We start from the raw sequence: 24,060 nt of genomic DNA on the forward strand, positions 1-24,060 counted from the left end.
ACAGGCGATCTGCTTCCAAAAGGTCACAGCCTTGAAAATCCTATGAGTCAGTTCTACTCTGCACGTATGGGGTCTCCATGAGTCAGAATCAGCTCAACAACAATCAACAAACATGCATACACAGATGCATCCAGTGTGAGAGTCTGGAGAACACTGTGTCCATAGGGGATAATCTTCATCAGAAAATAAGGTATACAGTAATTTATATATTTTTAAAGCGTTACTAGTTGTGATACCAAAAGTATGATAAAGAGTCAAAAAGTATTAAGGGACCTCTTTCATATCAGTCATTGAACATTGACTATTGACTATTGGGCATTATTTTAGGTGCTGGAGAAGTATCTGTGAACAAAACAGGCAAAAAATTCCTTCCTTTGATGAACTTAAATTCATATTATTTTTAAGTGAAATTATCTTATTACACAATAATGTACCATCTTTCATACAGTATAAACTAGATCTTGCAAGAGTTTAAATGCCCAAAGATGCTTTATAATAAGCAATTCAAAAAAATTAAGATAAAATAAATATTTTTGATCACCAAAAAACATGATTAACCAATCTTATTGCTCTTTAAGTTACTTAAAGAGGCATGTTCTCTATGAAGCTAGTTAGACATGTCTCTTTTGGTGAATAACCCAAAATACATTTTTTCTGTTCTGAGTTTTAAAAAAAAATTATAGCAATATACATACAACAAAACATACAATATTTCATCAATTTCTGCATGTACGCTTTGTAGCGACATTGATTACATTCTTCAGGTTGTATAACCACTCTTGCCATGATTTTCTAAATTATACCACGGTCATTCACATACGTTTAATGCATTCTAAGCAGAAGTCTCCACTTGAGGAACCACCATACTCTTCCACAATGGCTGTACCAACTTACAATCTCACCAGCAATGGATGAGGATTCCTGTTTCTCCACAACCTTGCCAACACCTAGTATTTTCAGATCCAGTGATCAATAATGCTGGTGAGATGGTATCTTATTGTGGTTTTGATTTGTATCTCATATAGGGTCGCTATGAGTTGGAATCGACTCAATGGCAGTGGATGTGGCTTTTGGTTTATAGGGTCGCTGTGAGTCGGAATCGACTCGATGGCAATGGGTTTGGTTTTTTTTTTGGTAATGGCTAATGGGAGCCCTGGTGGTGCAGTGGTTAAGAGCCTGGCTGCTAAAAATGCTGGCAGCTCGAATCCACCAGCCATTCCTTGGAAACCAGTTCTGCTCTGTCCTATAGGGTAGCTATGAGTCAGAATCAACCCAACAGCAACAGGTTTGGCTTCCTTTTTAACGGCTAATGACTCTGAGCATCTTTTCATGTGCTTGGTGGTCATCTGAATATCCTCATTGGTGAAATGTCTGTTCAAGTCCTTCACCCATTTTTTAATAGGGTTGTTCGTCTTTTGTTGTTAAGTTATAGAAGTATTTTATATATTTTGGCTATTACACCTTTATTGGATATGTGGTTTTCCAAATTTTCTCCCATTCTGTAGGCTTTCTCGCTTTTTTTATAAAGTCTTTTGATAAACAGAAGTATTTAATTTCTATGAGATCCCACTTATCTATCTTGTTTTTGGAGCCCATGCTTTTCCTGCCATAGCCCCAGTGTTCTGCTTTTAAATTTATCAGACTTTAACCATGTGAGTCAAACAGAAAATAGTACATAAATAAGCACTACCTTCAGAGAATTCTTAAAGGATGCCTGTGTTTTAAGTTTTCTGCAAATTACCTATTTTATTAAGTCTGCATTATAGATTTTTCTTAAAGGGGTACCATAAGAACAATAGTATGTATTGCTTTTAGCATCAGAAGTTAGAGTTCATTTCAACTCCGGTCTATTTTCCACTATTATTTTAATGGCAAAGGAGAAGGAACAGATATTGCTGAGGAATTAGAGGGCAAAGGAGCAAGCTGCCTTCTAAGCATTTTTTTTCTTTTTTTGGTCACCTTTTTTTTGTTTTACCTTAAAATTTAATATAGATTTTAAGTGCTATTCCAAAGTCAATCTAGTTTGTTTCAACATAAAAATGTTTAAGTCACTCATTAGGAAAACAGCAACACGGTGCTACTGTCCTGAACCAACACCTTCAGGAAATGAAGCGTAGCCAGCTGACACTGCACAGCAAGTTCAGCATCGGGACACTTTTTCTGTTCTGTATCTATCACATTATTCCTTGTGCCCAAAACTAAGAAAGTCAGTGGTTGTAAAGGACGACAGTTTTTTTCCCTGCTTTATGAACTATGTCTGGGTAATCACTGTGGAGAGCCTCCTGAATGATGCTAAAAAGGCGTTTTGTGCAGCATTTTTTTACTTCTGCCAGTGGACATTTTAGCAGCTGCACCATACTGAGATATCAAGTTGCTTATGTCCATCTTGGGATTTCCCAAGTGGTGCAAATGGTTAATGCCCTCAGCTGCTAACCAAAAGGCTGGCTGTTTGAGTTCACACAGAGGCACCTCAGAAGAAAGGCCAGGCCATCTACTTGTGAAAAATCAGCCACTAAAAACTCTGTGGAGCTCAGCTCTACTCTGACACACATGGGGTCGCCATGAATCGTGGTCAACTCAATGGCAACTGGGACTATTTATGTCATCTAGGAAGTAAAAAATTTTCTGATCTCTTGGACAATCTTGTCTACTGTTTCAGTAGGAACATGAAGTAATGTGGTTCATTTGTCCTGCTCTCATTGGAGGGTAGGTACTGGTCCTATTTATTTATGATCAGTTAGGAGCTCTCTAAAAAACATACCAAAAAGAAAAACAATACTTAATACATAGGTAAAACTGAAGGAAAAAAAAAAAGGGCACGTTCTCAGAGGTGAAAGATTGGAAACAGTCTACTGCCCATCGGTGTTCTCCAAGTGTCAGCCTTCTCAGTGAGTCCTTCCTGTCCAGCCTATGTAAAATTGTAGCCCTTGCTCTTGCCCCCTTTCCAGCTTTATTTTCTCCATAGCACTTATCACCATCTGACAAACTACATATTTTAATGATCTCCTTCTCTCTCTTTCTCCCCTCCACATTAACTGAAACATAAAAAGGCTCACTGATACATCATCACTCAAGCTTAGAAAAGTGACCAGCGTACAGTAGATGCTCAATAATGTTTGCTGAAGTGGATGCATTTTAGCTATTTCAATCACGGACCCTAAGGCCATACTGAGTTACTGGTAGTTCCTGAAGCTTCGTGTTTACTTGTGAGCACTTCTTCTCTTTTCTGGGAAGTTTTCTCTTGCTTTCTCCCACTTTTTGCCTGAAAAACTATTAAGGCCCATTCCTTAGAGGCTCAACTGCTATCATCCCAGCCGAACTAACTGTTCCATAGAAAGCACATCACACTTATGAAACTTCTTAAGTATCCATATGACTGTCTCACTCACAAGGTGTCTCATCGACACACAAGGGCAAACATCTTTTTTTATATACTTTATGCCAACCACCATCCCTAAAACCCTGCTGTTGTGTGCCCTCAAGTCAATTCCAACTCATTGCGACTCTCTACGAGAGTAGAATTTCCCTATACGGTTTCCCAGGCTATGATCTTTATGAGAGCAGATTACCAAGTCTTTTTCCTATGGGGCCGCTGGTGAGTTCAAACCGCTGACCTTTTGGTTAGCGGCAGAGCACCTAAACCACTGTGCCACCAGGGCTCCTAGTACTCTACAGGCACGTAATACATGTTTGCCCAAAGAATAAATGAACCAATGAGTGCATTAAACAAATATTAATTACATACTTCTAATACATAAAGCAGAGTATTAGGTCTGAAGGGTTATAAAATGAGTAATTCAGAGATTGTGCTCTCAAGAAACTCACATGATATACAGGAAACCAGACATTTGACAATTAAATATAATTTATGTCAGAGGTAATACGGGCTATAATAGAGATTAAAACAAAGTTCAATGGGGACACAGAGGAGGAGGCAATTAATTCTGACTGAGGAGAACAGGGTCCTGATGATTGACCATGATTTTAACTGGCAGGGATGGGAAGGACATACTTCCAGGCAGAGAACAGACAAACATGTAGAAGCTTGGAAACACAAGGGAAGTTACCCAGTATATCTAGAATACTGTTGAGTGGAGGGGAGCAGAGCTGAATAGGTAGGGTGAGGCCCAAATGTACAGGGTCTTAAATATCAAGTCTGACCATCATTTCATGGAAAATGTGAAGCCACAAGAAGGCCAATCATCTATACATTTCAGAAAGAGGATTCTAAACGAACGTGTCAAAGATGGATGGGAAAGACGCATTTATTCACTAGTTTAACAAATATTTATTGAACATCCACCAGACTCCAGACACCATGCAGGAGGTAGCAGTTCAAAGGCACATCTCAGCCCTTAAGGAAAGCTCACTGTCAAGCAGAGAATACAGAGATAGGAACAAATAACTGTGACACAGACTGACGTGCACAATAGCAGAGCCTGTTCCAGGTCAGTGGTTCTAAACTTACTGTTGATAAAAGCTTTCTTAAGCAGATACATTCTAAAACATACAAAAACAGAAATAAAAATGCATGAGCTAAAGATGAAATACATTAAGAAGAATTTTAGATTTTATTTGTTAATAACACAAATTTTTTTTTGTTCTCATTAAAAATTAAATAAGGATATTTTGGGGGGAGCGATGTGACTAATACACTTTATTATTTGTGTGATTTAAAGGTCCAGTCCTAACCTCCATTCACTCTGATACTTCATTTTAATGGCTGTCAGAGCCGAGAAGGAATTCACAAAATGAAGTCCATCCAAATGAAGAAGTGCAATGGCAGCATTTCCTAGAGCTTGACCTGCATTTTTCAGTATCTTTTACTAAACTCACAACTGCCTTATTATAATTGTTGTTGGTGGTGGTGCTGTCCAGTCGATTTTGACTCACAGTGGCCCCATATGACACAGCAGAACTGCCTCGTAGTGTTTTCTAGGGGCTAATTTTTACTGGCCCAGATTAGCAGGTCTTTCTCCCGCAGAGCCACTGGGTGAGTTTAAACTGCCAAACTTCTGGTAAGCAGCTGAGCGCTTAACCATTGCACCACCAGGACTCCTTGTTACGATTAGGCTTGGGAATTTCCACCTTTCCTGATATCAATCAATGGTTTTGCAAGCTAATTGGACAGTGCTATATTGTTATGTTTTCAACAAAACTCACTGAGGTGCCCCTGGGTGAAGGAGAACTACCAACCTTTCAATTAGCAGCTCAGCGCGTTAACCATTTGTGCTATCTGGGGAGATGAAATCGGGGGTGATGGTCAAAAGAGACTTTTGTTATATTTACAGTGTTTTACTTCTGGAAAAGGAAGAGCAGAATGAAATTTGAAAAAACATTAAAAGTTGTTAAATTTGGGTGATAAATATGGGTATTTGTTACATAGCAGAATTTACATTTTTTGGATTTTAAAAGATTTCCTCAGACTTAAAAAAGTACATAAACTTGAAAGGAATGCATGCATTCCCTAGCGGCAAGGGTTATCTGTAACAGAACTAAGAAAAGACACATACTGCATTGGTGGCTCCCAAGCTTGTTAGGTTTGTGATTTAGAAAATAAGAAAGAAAAAGTAACCCATAGAATCCTCGTTGTTTCCAGGCTTCTCTTTCAAAACAGTCTAGGGCATGCTGCTTGCTGGTATTGCCACTTTCAAGCGCTGTAAGCAGCTCTAACTGACCAACTCTTCAACCCACAAACTAGAAGCCAGAGGAACACAACTATTTGGTGGGGGCACTGAAAGATAGGGTATTACTAAAACAGCGTCAGTCCAGGAGGAGTGTCATGCAGAAGACCATGGGAATTAATTTTGGTTAATATTTTTATGAATAACCTGGATGACAGAAAACAGGGTTAATACATTTGCTGATGGGAAACCTCAGAGAAGGTGTGATAAGGAGTCAAAGTAAATTTAATAATCGGAGAAGCAGTCAAGGAAACAGAAAATGAAATTAAATGGAAAAATATGGAATAACTGGCCAAGGGAAAATAACATAGAAAAAGATTTTTGGGATCAAGCTCAGCAAAGAATTAGAAGCATAATGCTAAATGAAAAAAAAATCAAGTTATTACCAGGATGGCTATTAGCAGAAAAACAGAAAACAATAAGTGCTGGCGAGCACGTGGAGACATGGGAACCCTTGTGCATTGCTAGTGGGGATGTAAAATGGTGTAGTTGCTGTGGAAACAAGTTTGGTACTAACCTCAAAAAGATAAATTTAGAAACATTTAACACCCAAAAGCAAAGATGAGAAGGCAATGAGGGGAAGGGAAGCTAGATCAATGGAAACAGAACAAACAGAATTGAAATAATGAGAATATTGACACATTCTGAAAATTGCAACGAATGTCACAGAACAATCTTTATGAAAACTGTTACATGGGAACCTAATTTGCTCTGTATACTTTCACCTAAAACACAATAAAATATTATTTAAGAAAAGAAGTTAGAAATACCATATGACCCAGCAATTCCACTCCTAGGAATACACCCAAAAGAATTGAAAGCAATGTTCACCAATGTTCATTGCAATATTGTTCACAATAGCTAAAAGGTGAAAACAATCTCAATGTGCATCAACAGATGAGTGGGTAAATAAAATGTGTTATATCCATACTATGGAATATCATTCAGCCATAAAAGGGAAATGAAATTCTGATACAGGTTACAACATAAAACGAACCTTGAAAATAATATACTGAGCAAAATAAGCCAGACACGAAAGGACACATATTGTATGATCCCACTTACACGAAACATCTAAAACAAGCGAATGCATACAAACAAAAGCTTATTAGTGGTTAGCAAGGACGGGAGGAGGGGCAAGGGAAGATGGGAGTTATTGCTTAAGGGGTACTGAATTTCTGTCTGCGTTGATAAAAAAACTTTTGGAAATAGATAATAATGGTTTGTCATGGATTAAATTGTGTCCCCCCAAAAATGTGTGTATCAACTAGGTTATGCCATAATTCCCAGTATTCTGTCATTGTCCTCCATTTTGTCATTCTAATTTTATGCTAAAAAGGATTCAGGGAGGGGGGCATTATAACGCCACCCTCACTCAGGTCACCTCCCTGATCCAAGGTAAAGGGAGTTTCCCTGGGTGTGGCCTGCACCACCTTTTATCTCTCTAGAGATAAAAGGACAGGGAAGCAAGCAGAGAGTTGGGGACCTCACCACCAAGAAAGCAGTGCCAGGAGCAGAGCGCGTCCTTTGGACATGGGGTTCCTGCGCCTGATAAGCTCCTCGGCCAGGAGAGATTGAGGACAAGGACCTTCCTCCAGAGCCGATAGAGAGAGAAAGCCTTCTCCTGGATCTGATGCCTTCAATTTGGACTTTAGCCTACTTTATTGTGAGGAAACAAATTTCTCTTTGTTAAAACAATCCACTTGTAGTATTTCTATTATGGCAGCACTAAATGACTAAGACATGGTTCTTGCTTAAAAACGGTAAAAATGGCAATTTTTTTGTTAATATATTTCACAATAGATTTTTTAAAAATTAAAGGAAAAAACTGTTATAAAGTAACTGAATTATAGACTGTAAGAATCTGTTGACTAACAATTCTATCAGATGGACAGTACTTTTTGAGTTAAAGTACCTATTAAAGCATTATCTTCTTTAAAATCTCACTGAATTTAACACAATAAAGTCAAGAAGCAGCAGAGTGTAATGAATAGAGCACAGGGCTGAAGCCAGACTGTGTATAAACCGCACTGTGTGATCCTGGCCTTGTTATTTAACCTCTCTGTGACTCGGTGTCCTCAAAATTAAAACAGGGATAGTAACCAGGCCAATGTCATAGGATTGCAGTGAGGAGTAAGGAGTTAAAACTTGAAAACTGGCTAAAGGAGTGCCTGGCTCAAAGTAGCTGCTATCTGAGTGTTTGTTAAATAAAGGTATAAAACTAATATAAGAATCTAAATGGATCTGAAGATCATCCAAAGAAGAATTTAAAAAAAGAAAAACCCTGAAGGCCTACACAGAAAAGTCAAAGGCACCGACATAATTCACTTTGTCAAAGTGGCAGTAAGAGGCATTCTTAGTGGGAAAACTACTGTTCGACTGCTGATAGAATGTTTCTAAAATAGCTTTTCTAAATTCATTACAGGGAAGATGGGACAAAAGAGCATCTCAGAGTTTTCTGAGCAGCAGCTGACATTCGACATCTCTCCAGTTCTCCACTGCTGTTATCAGTGCTAAGAGTGTCTTGACGGCTCAATAATAATTTTTTCCATGAGACTTCAGAAAAGCTTTTACTTATTCTATTTTCTACCAATATATATCTATCTGCCTTCTGGGACTTGAAGAATTTCCAAATGTATCCTGTCACATTTAGTTTTCTTCAGCCTGAGTAAAGAACTGTATGTTGAAGTAAGCTGTGCTTTTAAAAGGATCTCATCATTCACTCCAGGATATTTGATTTTAACAGGGCCAATGCTAGAGTCTTGCACTTCATTTACTAAATGTTTTACTTCATTTGGTTTCACAAATGACAAAAAAAAATTATAAATATGAAGGGGGAAAAGCAAATGACTTACCAATAACCATCCACAATGCATTATTTTAACCACATCAGATGGTTAGAGCACGTACAATGCAGTCACAGGTGTGTATATGTATATATATGTATATACACACACACACACATATTATAGATAAGGTATCCATCATGGATTGAATTGTGTCCCCCCAAAATATATGTTAACTTGGTTGGCCAGGATTCTGAGCACTGTGTGATTGTCCTCCCTTTTGTGATCTGATGTAATTTTCCTATGCGTTGTAAATCCTAGTCTCTGCCTGTGGTTAACAAGGCAAGATTAGGTTATCTTAAAGAGGATTAGGGTGGGATGCAACACCCTTACTCAGATCACATCCCTGATCCAAAATAAGGGGAGTTTCCCTGGGATGTGGCCTGCATCATCATCTATCTTAGTAGAGAGAAGGGAAGAGAGAGATAGGGACCTCATATCACCAAGAAACAAGCACCCAAAGGTGAGTGTGTCCTTTGGACCCGGGGTTCCTGTGCTGAGATGGGAACTGCCAGAAATTCACGCTGGATTCAGAGGACAACATGGGATGAGGGTATCATTGCTGATGTCAGATGGATCTTGGCTGAAAGTAGAGAATACCAGAAAGATGTTTACCTGTGTATTTTATTCACTATGCAAAGTCATTTGACTGTGTGGATCATAACAAATTATGGATAACACTGCAAAGAATGGGAATTCCAGAACAGTTAATTGTCCTCATAAGGAACCTGTACATAGACTACGAGGCAGCTGTTCAAAGAGAACAAGTGAATACTGTGTGGTTTAAAATCAGGAATGGTGTGTGTCAGGCTGTATCCTTCCACCATATATACAATCTGTATGCTGAGCAAATAATCAGAGAAGCTGGACTATACGAAGAATGCGGCATTAGAATTGGAGGAAGACTCATTAACAACCTACGATATGCAGATGACAATACTTTGCTTGCTGAAAGTGAAGGAGATTTGAAGCAGTTACTGATGAAGACAAAAGACTACAGCCTTCAGTATGGATTACATGCCAACATAAAGAAAATTAAAATTCTCACAATTGGAGCAATATGCAACATCATGATAAATGCAGAAAACAGTGACATTGTCAAGGATTTCATTCTACTTGGATCCAAAATCAATGCCCATAGAAGCAGCAACCAAGTCAAATGACATATTGCATTGGGAAAATTTGCAAAAGACCTCTCTAAAGTGTTAAAAAGCAAGGATGTCACTTTGAGGACTGAGGTGCACCTGACACAAGCCATGGTATTTTCAATTGTCTCATACAAATACAAAATCTGGACAACGAATAAGAAAGACCAAAAAAGAATTGATACCTTTGAATTTTGGTGTTGGTGATGAATATTGAATATATTATGGACTGCCAGAAGAACAAACAAATCTGTTTTGGAAGAAAGTACAGTCAGAATGCTCCTTAGAAGCAAGGACGGTGAGATTTCATCTCATGTAGCCTGGAGATGTTGTCAGGAGGGACCAAACCCTGGAGAAATCATTATGCTTGGTAAAGTAGTGCTATGAGATAGGTTGATACAATGGCTGCAGCAATGGGCTCAAACATAGCAATGATTGTGAGGATGGTGGAGGACCCAACAGTGTTTCCTTCTGTTGTATGTAGGGTTGCTGATGTGGAACATCTCGATGGCACCTAACAACAAGATATCTTTCTCAATCCTAAAACAAGCTCTCAGAGCCTCTAACTGGGGATGGTTGCTCACATAGGAGCCTGAGGTGGAGGCCAAGATGGAATCCACCCATTAAAGGTCCATATTAAGAACCACATAAAACACCTGCCTCGTAATTAATACACCATACGAAAAGGAGTCACCCTTAACTTCTCTTTTCTCCTCACCCTCCACATAATTAGCAAGGCTTCTAAAGTTAGCCATTTAAACCCGTCTCAATCCATTCCATCTTCTTGGCAAAGTCTGTTCAGCTCCAACAATTTTACCTGGATTACTGCAACTGCCTCCTAGTGTTCTGTGTTCTCCAAATCTCATCTGCCTCTCATTTACCCATAGACTATGGCCATAATGACCTTCCTTGCTTCAACTTCATCACACTGCATTTAGGATAAAATCCAATCTCAGCAGGGCCTACGAAGCCCCCAGAAGGCCCCTGTCTTCTTTTCCCACAAATTTGCATTACACACTTACATTCTACGCCTCACCATGCTCGCTCTCTTGTTTCTTGGTTTTTGTATAGCCTGTTCCCAAGGACCGTAATGCCCCTTTCTCGTTCTCCACTTAGAAAACTCCTATTTATCACTTAAGACCCAGTTTGAGTGTCACCTTCTCCGGATGTCTTCCATCATATCACACATATGCACTCAGAGAGGTTTGGTGCCCCCCTCATAGCACTTGCACATGCTTCTTTCATAGCTTATATACAATAACTTACATATGATAACAATATTATAAATGTTGATGTATTCTCACTCACTGGAAAGCAAGTACCACTAGGTCAAGATCAATATTGTCATCTATATATCATCAGTGCCTAAAACAGCTACTAGCAAACAATGGGAAATTAATCAACTATTAATTAGATGAAGGAGTTAACAGTGTATAAACCAGACTCTTGTTTGCCTAAATGTTTAAGTGCTAATAGCCAGACACTGTTGGTCCTTTGCGCACATTCTCTCATTTAATCTTCACAACTACGCTACATAGTATTATTATTTCAGTTTGATAGGTAAGGAGATTGGGACCCAACTAGTTTCATGGCCACACAAAAGTTAGTGGTAAAGACAGAATTTCATCTCTAAAGCCTATGTTCTTTCTGTCACAGTGGTACAAATTCAGTGCTATGGAGTTCGAGAGGAAGGAACAGCTATACTCAAAATGAAAAATCAGGAAGGATTTCATGGAGATGTGGCAGTGGACCAAGCCCTGAAGGACTAGGGGAGAAATGGAGTGCATTTTAGATGGAAAGATGAGGAGAGGCCTGGATACAGGCAAGTTCAAAATTCGTGAGCAGGACAGAGAATGGTCCACTCTAGAGTATACTGAACATACATGAGGAAAGAAGAAGAAAATCTCATTAGAAGGAAAGACTGGGGCTGTACTTGGAGGCCCCAGCAACTGTGTATTTACAATCAACACCCAGAGCACAGGTTATATTAACGACTGAGCCTGTGCTGCAATTTTCATGTATGAAAGGTTATTGTTGTTGGGTGCCGTCAAGTTGATTCTGACTCATGGTGACACCATGTGTCAGAGTAGAACAGCCCCATAAAGCTTTCTAGGCTGTAATCTTTATGGGAGCAGATCACCAGGTGTTCCTCCCACAGAGCCACTGGGCGGGTTTGAATTGCCACCCTTTCAGTTAGCAGCCAAGCACTTAACCGTTGAGCCACGAGGGCTCCATACATGAAGGGTAGGAAATGGAAAAAAAAAAAAAATTGGTGAAATAAGAATTTCGAAGCCCTGAGATACTTCTGATTTTAATACAGATGTATACTTTTATTCTAGGAGGAAGTATAGCTACAGAAGTTGACATATTAAAATGTCTCCTTTAATGTGTTTATCAAATTAACATAACATTATAGAAAAACAAGTAAATAGGTGTATTTCACAAACGTGAGCTAAATATCCTCTTCTGTTTGAAATACATACCATCAAAAGTAAGTACATACACTGATTTTTTAAATTACCTAAATCATACCCTTAAGACAACATCTTGATTTCAGCTAAAGGCATACATTGCTCAGCTTCTTTGCTTTATGAGATCTGATCATCAAAACATAAAATCACCATCCTTAAAAGTACACTGGTTGTGTGTTTTCTTCATGTGTGTTTGGTGATGGTTTTAGTTACCAAGATTATGTTTTGAATAGATATTATAGCTTATTTTATTGGACTGACATCCATAAACTGAGTGTAACTGATTATTTAGATGGAAACGTCACAAATCCATTAAAAGGAATCTAAAATAAACAAGGTAAAAACCTAAAGTAAGTCACACTTAGATCAGAGAAATCCCAAGCATTTTATTTAGACTGCTGTTTTTAGGATTTTTAAAACATGTTTCTCCTAAAGCAATTTTATGATCTTAAATTATATGGCAAATACACTCTTAAAGCTGTACATAATAAAGAAAAAACTTCTGTTGAAATATGTGGGAACATTGGTCTAATTAGAATTCCTGAATATTATATTTTTTAAACAGAAATGGGGCCTTTTTACTTCCCCCTGTACTTCAAAAATTAAATATCATATATTATAAAAGAGAGATACCTAGAGCCCCCCTTAAAATAAATATATATCACTTCATGTATAATGATATCATCAACCAATAATACAGCAATAGGTATGATGTTATATTCCATACCATAGAGCTTGGAAAACAAAAGTAATATGAATATTTGACTATAAAATTTTTACTACATTTTAAATTCAGTAAGCTTTTTCACAGATAATATATCCACACATTTAATCCAGCCACTCTGAATTATCACAGAATTTTAACTGGTAGCAAGTAACTCCTTAACTACTATTTACGGATCATTTGTGACTCAATGACAATAGTTTGGTATGTTAAAAAACATAAAAGACATTCTAGGCAGAAAGTACAACATGACATCTCTAATCCTCTAAACTTTTTAAAGAAACTTCAATACGTTCTCTTTCTTGTCTAGTCAGAATATAGGGCTAAAGACATGTTACAAAATGATCTTGTCCACTCCACTTTCTTAGAGATGAAAAAAAAACTGAGATCCAAAGAGAGATTCACAGATTAATAGACTCAAAAGCGTATATTTTAAATGGAAAGGTGGAAAATCAATGATATAACCATTCATATAAAAAAGTTTTAAGAAGAACAGCAAATTAAACCTAAAGAAAATAAAAAGGTTTAATAAAGATAAAATTAGAAATTATCAAAATAGAAAACAAACATACAAAAGAGAGGTTCAATAATGCCAAAAGTGGCTCTTTGAACAAACCAGTAAATTTGATACCTCCCTGGCAAAACCAATCATGAAGAAAAGAAAGACAGCACAAATAATATCAGGAATAAAAATGAGGATTATCATTATTGAGCCTAAGGACATTAAAAATATAAGGTGATACTACAAACTACTTTATGCTAATAATTAGAAGACAGGGAGTAATTCTCAGAAAAACTAAATTTATCAAAACTTCTTATAACTATACCCAAGAGGCCTCAAAGAAGTGACACGAACAGACATATGTACACTTATGTTCCCTGCAGCATTAATCACAATAACAAAAAGATGAAAACAGCCTGAGTGCCCTTCAGTGGATGAATGGATAAGCAAAATGTGGTACACACATACAATGGAATACTACACAACCATAAAGAACAACGATGAGTCTGTGAAACATTATAACATGGATGGATCTAGAAGACAGAATGCTGAGTGGAATAAGTCAGTCATGTAAGGACAAACGTTGTATGATCCCACTTGTGTAAGAAGACAAGAATAGATACACAGAGGCAATGTTCAGTGGTGGTTACCAGGGATGGGTTAGGGTGGGTGGGAAAATCTCTCTGTTGAGCTTAGATACTTGTTATTTTTGGTGATGGGAAAAGTGTAGTAGCACAGAACGTGGGTGTAATGAGCACAGTGTGACCAAAGTAAACGATGCCACCAAGAAGTGCACAAGAGAAAAGGATGTTTGTGCTAAAGAATGTGACATATATTAATTTGGTAACAACAACAAAAAACAAGTGCATGGTCACATATGTAGGTGCATAGGCATATACGTGTACAGGTAGGTACAGGTGATAATATATGTGTACACAGGCAGAAGTTATCTACAAGTACGTGTAGGTACGGATATGTGTGTGCATACATATATAATCTTGCCATGTGTCCTGTGGCTCAAAAACTGCAACTGTGATGTTACAAACAGAAATTATTCAAGTGAGAACTAGAAAAATGGCTAAAATTTCTGATTCTTCTCCATCCCCCCCACCCCACCCAAACTTTGTACATGTGGAAAGAAAAACTGGTGGAAAAGTTTAAAGGTAAAAAAAAAAAAAAAAGGAGTTTTTCAGATTTAGTGGAACATGAAAGATTAACATAAGTACAAATAAGAAAAGTATCACAGCTCCTTAAAGACGGGGATTATGTTTTTATTTCTGTGTCTGCTCTAACGCCTAGCACTGTAATCATGACACTGAAAATGTTTTTCAGAAAAGATGAATGGAAATTTCTAGGCTCATATAAAGCATCATTCATACAAAGAAGAACCACGAGAAGATGTGATGATAGGATGGTTAAAATACGAAGCTGGAGTAGGAGAACCTGTGCACTGCGAACACAAGAAAAGGCTAGAAATTTTCTGAAAATACGAAGTTTGGGAGCTGAGGTGCTGGGGTGATAGAGGAATGGGCGTTGGAATGAAGGAACACGGGAAGCTGTGGTGGAATGTGGAGGACAAGTAATATAATAATAACAAGGAGGTGGCTTTCTAGGGGGAGGATTCTTAAAATATAATGCCTAACATAATAAGAAGGAGCCCTGGTGGCACAACGTTTACACATTCTGCTACTAACCGGCTGGCAGTTTGAACCTAGCCAGTGGCTCCTCACGAGAAAGAAGTGGTGATTTGCTTTTGTAAAGATTACAGCCATGGAAACCCTATGAGGCAGTTCTACTCAGTCTTACTGGGTCTCTATAAGTGGGACGGCACACAACAAAAACAACAACATCAGGACTGCATTCAGTTTGCTCAATTAATGGATCCAGCTTCCTAACTAGTATTCTCTGACACTAACTGGCAGACCAGTGTGAGACACTACAGAGCAAGGATGATGGTAGCAGGACACCAGGATTAAAGATATACTGTAAACAACAAAGAAGCCCACCCTTCACTTCCAAATAATGTCGTCCCAACTACACCACACAGCAGTGACACTGAGGAAGGCAGGTGGCAGCTGAGGTAAATGCAGGTAAAGGAGAGGAAGACTTACTAAGCCAGAAACTCAGCACTGCAAGGGTATAAAACAGGGGACCTTCAGTTCAATTCCAAACAGCCATCAATGAGCTAACAAAAAAATGCATTGTTAAAATTAGCAAATTTAAAATTTACACATTTTTGTATTTCATTAAATATTTCATTTTTACATGATCATAAATAGCATTTTTAAAAATTTATTTTCCCATTGTCCATTGTTAGTATATGAGTTTCCTAGAGCCGCTGTAAAAAAGTGCCACAAACTGGTGGCTTTAAACATCAGAAATTTACTCTCTCATAGTTGTGCAGGCTAGAAGTCGAGGTCTCAGAAGTGGTGATCCTTATGAGAGTATTGGGGAATAACCTGTTCTATACATCTCTCCTAGCTTTTGGTGGCAGCCTGCAATCTTTTTTATTTCTTGGCTTGTGGCAGCGTAACTCCAATCTCTGCTTACATCTTCAACATAACTGTCTTCCCTCTGTGTCTGTCTGTGGTTCTTCTCCTCTCATTATAAGTACACCAGCCTTATTGGATTAGGGCCGATTCTACTCCAGTATGACTTCATGATAACTAATTACATCTGGAAAGAAACTATTTTCAAATAACATCACACTCCTAGGTATCGAAAGTTAGGGCTTCAACATAGCTTCTGGGGGTCACAAACAACCCGCAACATTTACTATACAGGAACTCACTGATTTTTATACATTGATGTTGTATCCTATGGCCTTGCTCAATTCACTTGCTAATTCTGAAAGTTTTTTTCGTAGATTTCTTAGGATTTTTTGTATATAAGATCATGTCATCTATAAGTAATGACAATTTTACTTCTGTTTCAACTTTGTATGCTCTTTATTACTTTTTCTTGTCTTATTGCACTGGCTTGGGCCTTAGGAACAATGTACAACAGTGAATATCCTTGCCTTTTTCACAATCAAAGGAGGAAAGCATTTACTGTATTTTTACGCAAATAATGTGTGTGTTCTACGTTGGTTTGTCAAGCATGCCCTCCACCCACAGGGTATTTCTGTAAGCATGCTATGCTAATTCTCTTTACAGCAACATGTAAAAAAAAAAATTGCCATAGTGCACTTCGGAAAATACCTCATGGGGGAAGGACATGGTTGGCAAACAAACGTAGATCAGGCATATTATCTGTGTAAAATTACAGTAGTCTTTCATGATTAAATATAAAGTTAGCTGCAGGTTTTCATAGATGTCTTTTATCCAGGTAAGGAAGTTTCCTGCTTTTTGTAGTTTGCTGAGACATTTTATCATAAATCGGCACTGAATTTTGTCAAATGCTTTTTTCAAAGTTATTAAGATGATTATATGGTTTTTCATTTATTCTGTAAATACAGTGAATTACATTATTTTGTTTTCAAATGTTAAACCAACTTTGCATTCCTGGGATAAAACTCACTTGGATTATGACACATTACCCTTTTTACAGATTGTTGGGCTTAATTTGTTAATAGTTTGTTAAGTATTTTTATATCTATGTTCATGGAAAATACTTATCTGTAATTTTCTTTTCTCCTATTATGTAGGCCTACTGGTGACATACTCTCAGCTTTTGTTTGTCAGAAATTTTCTTTATTTTGCATTTTATTTTTGAGAATATTTTTGCTGGTTACACAGTTTGTCTTTGGCTGGGTTCTCTAGAGAAGCAAAACCAGTAAAGCATATAAATATATATAGAAAGAGATTTATATCAAGGAAACAGCTCACGTGGTTGTAGAGATTGGGACGTTCCAAGTCCATGGATCAGGAAAGAGGCCTTTCCCAATTCACAGAGCCAGAGAAGCTGGTGAACCCAAGATCATCAGGATGGAGAGCAGGGCTACTGCTCATAGGCTGTGAAGGTCAAGGAGCCCCCAGGTCAGCAGACAAGACTGCAAGGTTTCTCCTGATTCACGTAGCTGCAGAAGCTGGCAAACCCAAGAGCAGGACTCTTGCTCGTAGGCTGTGAAGAGCCACGAATCCCAAGATGGACAAGTAAGCTGCTAGCTCAAGTCCCAAGAACCAGAGGTCTGACAAGAGGCAGCTGCTGGATCCAAAACAAGCCAAAAACCTTGACAAGGCGAGCAGGAAGGAAATAGGCAGAGGAAGGCAGAGAGATGAAGGCTGAGGAGGCAATGAGCCACCACAGGCCCCAGCCCTGCTGATACCACTCAGAAGATTCCATCATGGGGGTGATCGTATATCAAATTCCAACAAGGAAGTGATCACAACATTATGCAACTGCCAAGACACTGAGAATCATGGCCCAGCCAAGCTGAGACACGATCTTAACCATCATACTACTCTATGTTGACTTCTTTTTTCTTTCAGCGCTTTAAAAACAATCACTTCATTGAATTGCGGTTTGTATTTCTCTCTCATGAGAAATCAGGGACCATTTTTATCACTGTTCCCCTATATGTAATAAATCTTTTCTTCTCTGGCAGTTTTTTAAAATTTTCTCTTTTGGTTTTCAGCAATTTGATTATGATGTTCCTTGGTGTAGTTTTCTGTTTATCCTGCCTGAGGTTCATTGAGCTTCCCAGATTGGTCGCTTTAGGTTTTTCATCAAATTTGGGAAATTCTCGCCCATTATTTCTTCAGATATTGTCTGTCCCATTCTTTAACCTCTCTTTTGGGATGTCAAGTTGGTAAAAATCTTCAATATCCTCATCTTTGGCATTAGTGGTTGGTTCATAAATGTGAATAATAGTCATATTAACTGGTCTTCCTTGTAGGCCTATGGGTATTATCCTATCACTGGCAGCATTGTACTTCAGGATACATCCTGAAATGTTCTTTTTGACGATGAATGCAATGTCATTCCTCTTCAATTTGTCATTCCTGGCATAGTAGACTATATGACTGTCTGATTCAAAATGACCAATATCAGTCCATTTCAGCTCACCAATGCCAAGGATATCGATCTTTATGCGGTCCACTTCATTTCTGATGACTTCCAATTTTCCTAGACTCATACTTTTACATTCGACATTCTGATTATTAATGGAGGTTTGCAGCTGTTTCTTGTCATTTTGAGCTGTGCCACCTCAGCAAATGAAGATCTTGAAAGCTTGATCCTGTCCACATCATTAAGGTTGACTCTACTTTGAGAAGGCAGCTCTTCCCCAGTAGTATTTTGAGTGCCTTCCAACCTGAGGGGCTCATCTCCCAGCACTATACCAGGCAATGTACCACTGCTATTCACACTGTTTCACTAGCCAGTTTTTTCAGAAGTAGACCACTAGGCCTTTCCTCCTAGTCTATCTTAGTCTGGAGGCTCTGCTGAAACCTAGCCATCACGGGTGACCCTGCTGATATTTGAAATACCAGTGGCATAGCTTCCAGCATCACAGCAACACACAAGCCACCACAGTACAACAAACTGACAGATGTGCGGGTATAAAGTGTTAGCCACCTTAAAAAGAAATTTTGCATGGTTTTATTCACCTTTTAAGGAGAGGAGAGATAAGTGCAGGAGGAACACAAATGAAACTGGTTTATAAAGCAAGTCTTAAGAAAGTACTCTTAAATTGTAATGGGAAGAAAAAATGATTAAATGAGACCTTCAGAGGTTGAGGCGCTTATTCTCTTACCGGTGCAATTGGATATATTCTCGGGGTCTGTTGAGCAGGTGAAGGAATCTGTCAACGATCTTGTTTTTTCCTACGCCCTGTAAGTACACAGATAACGTTAAATGAAAAGGTTTTTATCTGGAGGTAAGTTTATCACAAACCAGAAGAATCTTTTACCAAAACTCACTTTTTCGACAGGAAGATAATTAAAATACTGTACTTTTCCTTTTTCAATTAAACATTAATTTCTTCTTTTATCCTACTTTCTAGTCCTTTAAAACGCTGGAAACCTCCCATGCTGAGAGGGTCACTTTCCTCTCGTAGAAGACAGACTGCTGAAAACGGAATCCACCCCCAGGCTATTTTCCCATTTAAAGTTTTCACTTAGAGATGGAATACAATTGAAAAACCAAACCCATTGCCACTGAGTCAATTTCCACTCAGTGACCCTACAGGGCAGAGTACAACTGCCCCATAGGGTTTCCAAGGATTAGCTGGTGGATTTGAACTGCTGACATTTAGGTTAGCAGCCATAGCTCTTAAAGATCGCGCCACTAGGGTTCTGGAATACAATTAATGGGGTGTGAATCTTTTACAAAGTAGGTTGTATAGGAGGAGTGCAAGTGGTTAAAAAGCTGAGTTCTCTATCATACACGATAGCAACAATAGCTAACACTCGTTTCACAAAGCACCCCCGCCTGTATGCTAAGTCTTTTCACACATTTAATCATCACAACAGTCCAATGAGGTAGGTATTATGACTACCAACCTCACGAATCAAGAAACCAAGTGTCAGAGCAACACGTCCACAGTTGCGCAGCTGATAATAAGCAAGGACTCAAGTCCAGGTCTGTCTGGTTCTGGTGCTCACGCTTTCAGCCCCTTCCTTATGGATTATGTCTCTTTAAGCTTGAAATTGACTTAGGTAATCTGGGTCTTAAACTCTCTCTCTCTGCACTTTCAGGAATATATCCTAAAGAAATAACTAGGCAGATAAGAGCAAGGCACAGTGCCTAACAGCTATAGCAGAAGCCCCGAAGAGGAAAGTAGGCATTATTATGTTTTTTTTTTTTTTCTTCCAAATATCTTGTGAAGAAAGGCATGCTACAAGCACCAACAATAAAAGTTCAAATAAATTGAATGGGTATTTATCAAGTATCATCTTTGTCTAGCACTGTGACAGTCCCTCTAAGATAAACAAAGATAGTATACCACTGTCTCATCCTTCATAATTCTCAAAGGGAGACAAGACATATACACATGGAGCAATTAGAAGACGAGTCACCAGTGTAGATAAATAAGTGTTAACATTCTGTGACAGAGGTTCTAATAGCCTTAGAGTTTTCTCTCTTCTCTTTGGTACATTAAACATGCCACAGGATAGCAGAGGAAGGAGAGGTTGATGGGACTGAAGAGATTACTGACTACTTAATGAATAAGGCAGCTGAGGTACAAAACAAGGACAGTCAGTAGGAGGCAATGAAAAGCTACCATACATCCTTGAATTGGGGAGAAACAATGAAACCAATGTTTAAAGAAGATCCATTTGGAGATAATAAGCAAGGTGTATTGACAAGAGGAGAGACTAGTATCCACGAGATCAGCTATTTATTCATTCAGCATATAAACAAATATCTGCTGATTATGGCATGTGTCAGGAGAGACGGTGTGAAGAAGAAAGATAGGGTGTCTGCTCTCATGCAGCTTTCATTCCAGAAGTGGGGAGACAGAGAAATTGGAAGGTGAGTTAGAAAAGTAGGTAGAAAGGTAGGTAGTAAAAAACAATTAGGCGGACAACTAAATAAATCAAGTAATGATAATTTCTCTGTAGATAATTGAGACAGGGAGAAGTAATATGGACTGGATGGCTATTTAATATTGATTTAGAAGGGAAGAAATTTCCTTAGGTAACTGATGATCTGAATGACAGAAGCCAGCACTACGATGATTAGGAAAAGGGAAATCCCAGGAGACAGAACTGCTACAGCTGATCCTCTGATCCTCTAAGTAGGAATAAGCTTAGGATAGCTGAGAACATCCAGTGTGGTTCATGTGTTGTGGGTGAAAGGCGAATACAGGAGATGAAGTCAGAGAAGCATGCAGGGTCAGATCAAGTGGACCTTTGTAAACCCAAGTGAAAAACTGGGATTTTATTCTAAGTGTCATAGGGAGCTATTAGAAGGTTCTCAGCAAAGAAGTGGCCTGAACGAACACATCATAAAAAAAGAACTATTTTGGTAATCTAACAGAGAATGGACCGGGGAAACCAGGTGGAAGTAGTGCAGAAATGGTGATGGCTTGGATTGAAAAAAAAAAAAAACCCATTGCTGTCAAGTCGATTCCAACTTATAGCAACCCCACAGGACAGAGTAGAACTGCACCATGGGTATCCAAGGAGTGACTGGTGGATTCAAACTGCCTACTTTTCAATCAGCACCTGAGCTCTTAACCACTGTACCACCATGGCTCCGGTGGCTTAGATTAAAAAAAAAAAATTAGGTATAAATGGAGGAGGGTAGATTCAAGATGTTTTCCAAGTAAACTTGACAAGGCTTGCTGATGGATTGGATATGGGGGATGAGGAAAAAGAAGGATAAAAGATATCTTCTAGATATTTCCTGTAGCAAGGAATATAGGAAAGACTATGGCAGGACCAAGTTTTAGGAGGAAAATCAAGAGCTCTCTTTATCTTTCTCCAAAGTACTTACTATCACTTAATATTCTCAGTTTAAGCCATTTATTTGTGTATTATCCTTCTCTTCTCATTAGAAGTGTAAGCTCGTTCAGAAGCATGTTTTGTTCACGGTGGTATCCCAAGTGCCTAGAACAGTGCTGGGCACAAGGTAGTACTTCAGACATTCGTTGAATGCTAGGTGTTTATGCCAGAAACCTCAGTCATCCTCTGTACTCCCCTTGTAGTCAATCTACGATTAATTTCTATCATCTCTACCTCAAAATATATCTCGAGTTTGTCCAAGTTCTCCAGAACCGCCCTAATCCAAGTGGCCATCATCTTACCTAGACCAGTGCTTCTCAAACTTTAACGTGCAAATGAATTACCTCTGGGATCTTGTGAAAATACGGATTGATCAGTAAGTCTGGTTTCAAGACTGAGACTCTGCATTCTAACAAGTTCCCTGGTGACGCCGATGCTGCTGGTCCAGAGACTGTACTTCAAGTAGCAATAACCTAGATGACTGCAGTAGTCTTGCAACTGATCTCCCTACACTCTTGGATTTCTTGACTTATTTTCTGCATTGCAGTCTGAATTATCTCCTTAACAGATAAATTAGATCATGTCACTTTTCTGTTCAAACCTATTCAATAGCTTCTCACTACATTTAGAATAAAATTGAAAATCGTTCCGATGGCCTATAAGGCTCTACATGAGCTAGCCTCTGCTCATCCCTCCAGCCCACCCGTACCACTCTACTCCTCCTGAATGGTGTTCCAGCCACACTCCTCTTCCCTGAGTCAGAGGTTCCCAGCTCTTTCCCTCCTCAGCACCTTTGCACATGCCTAAACCTCCCTCCCCTTGGAGAACTCTTCTCCCACTCATGATCCCATCAATTCTCATTCATCCTCAGGTCTCAGTTCACTTTTTCAGAGAGAAGTTTTCCGAACTCCCAACTGGAACCCTGGTGGCACAGTCGTTAAGAGCTTGGCTGCTAACCAAAGGGATGGCAGTTGGAATCCATCAGCTGCTCCTTGGAAACTCTATAGGCCAATTCTACTCTGTCCTATAGGATCGCTATGAGTCAGAATTGACTTGATAGCAATGGTTTTTTTTTTTTTTTGGTTACTCTATGTCAAGTTTCCCCTGCTGTCTCCCATGTTGTTGTTGTTAGGTGCCCTTGAGTCAGTTCCAACTCATAGCAACCCCATGTACAACAGAAGAAACACTGCCTGATCCTGTGCCACCTTCACAATCGTTGTTATGCCTGAGCCCGTTGTTGCAGCCATTATGTCAATCCATCTCATTGAGTGTCTTCCTCTTTTCTGCTGACCCTCTACCTTACCAAGCATGATGTCCTTGTCCAGGGACTGATTCCTCCTGATAACACTGTCTCCCATACAAGCCTGTATTTTTCCTTCTTAAGCATAAATATATTTACATGTGTGATGACTTATTTAATGTCTCTCCTGTGCACTGTTCAATGAACTCTAAATGCCATGGGGGCAGGGATGATGCCTGTTTCACAGTACAGTGCCTGACACAAAAAAGGCATTCAATAAATACCAGTCAAATGAATGAACAGCTGCACAGCATTCGGGAAGTACTGAAAAGGGTAAAATAACAAATTGTGATCGTGCTCATAAGGATACTGAATAATGGAAACTGTGATGAGCTATGGACTTGCAAACTTATGGACTGGACAAGTTTTTCAAATAATCCAATTTGTACATTTCACCTACAGACGCTTCAAGGTTATCAGAGCCCACTGTCAAACTGACAAATTTACTAAAGAACAATGAATCATTTCATCTTCTAGGATCTTTTCAATATCTAACTGGATTTCTCCCAAAATAGTTTCAAGCCTACCTCAGGAGCACAAAGAAGGAAAGTCACATTTGTACATTTGCACGCAATTACAACAATAGCATACTGCAATAAACATGAAATTTGAAATAAATGCAGTACGAATGTTAATATTTAAGCGCTGTCAAATTAAATTCGGCAATTCTAGAGAAAAGCGAGTAGCATAAATGTAGTGTCACGTCACATATACAAAGGGTTTCCTGAAAGAAACAAATTATGAAAAGCTACTGTTAGGGAAATTCCTGCTCCTGGGAGCCCCACCTTCAAAGTTACTGAATCAGCAGTGCTTTTTCAAACTCCTGAGCACACCACTGTTTTAGGAGCTTACAAGCTCCATAACTGTAGGATGAGACGCTGAGTCCCCAGCTGCCACTAAGGAGTGCTTTTGGTGTGTGTTCTTTAAATGTTACGGTCTCTAGACCTCCCACCTCAGCTGTCTCCTTGCTCTATATATTCTCTCTGGGAAATCTCACC

At 38.8% G+C, this 24,060-nt stretch overlaps 1 protein-coding gene across 4 annotated transcripts in view; it reads right to left on the reverse strand.

Annotated features, from left to right (window-relative positions):
• The window catches only part of VWA8 (von Willebrand factor A domain containing 8), a 473,608-nt gene that overhangs the window by 217,753 nt on the left and 231,795 nt on the right, over positions 1–24,060 (reverse strand). For all 4 annotated transcript variants that reach the window (XR_010318190.1, XM_003412602.4, XM_064270072.1 and 1 more), the window contains exon 21: positions 19,068–19,144. Coding sequence is in view for 3 of the 4 variants with exons in the window: in XM_003412602.4 (XP_003412650.2) it covers positions 19,068–19,144 (77 nt within the window). In the remaining variant the exon portion in view is untranslated. The remainder of the gene's footprint in view (positions 1–19,067; positions 19,145–24,060) is intronic.

This window comes from Loxodonta africana, chromosome 17 (assembly GCF_030014295.1).
Source record: "Loxodonta africana isolate mLoxAfr1 chromosome 17, mLoxAfr1.hap2, whole genome shotgun sequence".
Classification (NCBI taxonomy): domain Eukaryota; kingdom Metazoa; phylum Chordata; class Mammalia; order Proboscidea; family Elephantidae; genus Loxodonta; species Loxodonta africana.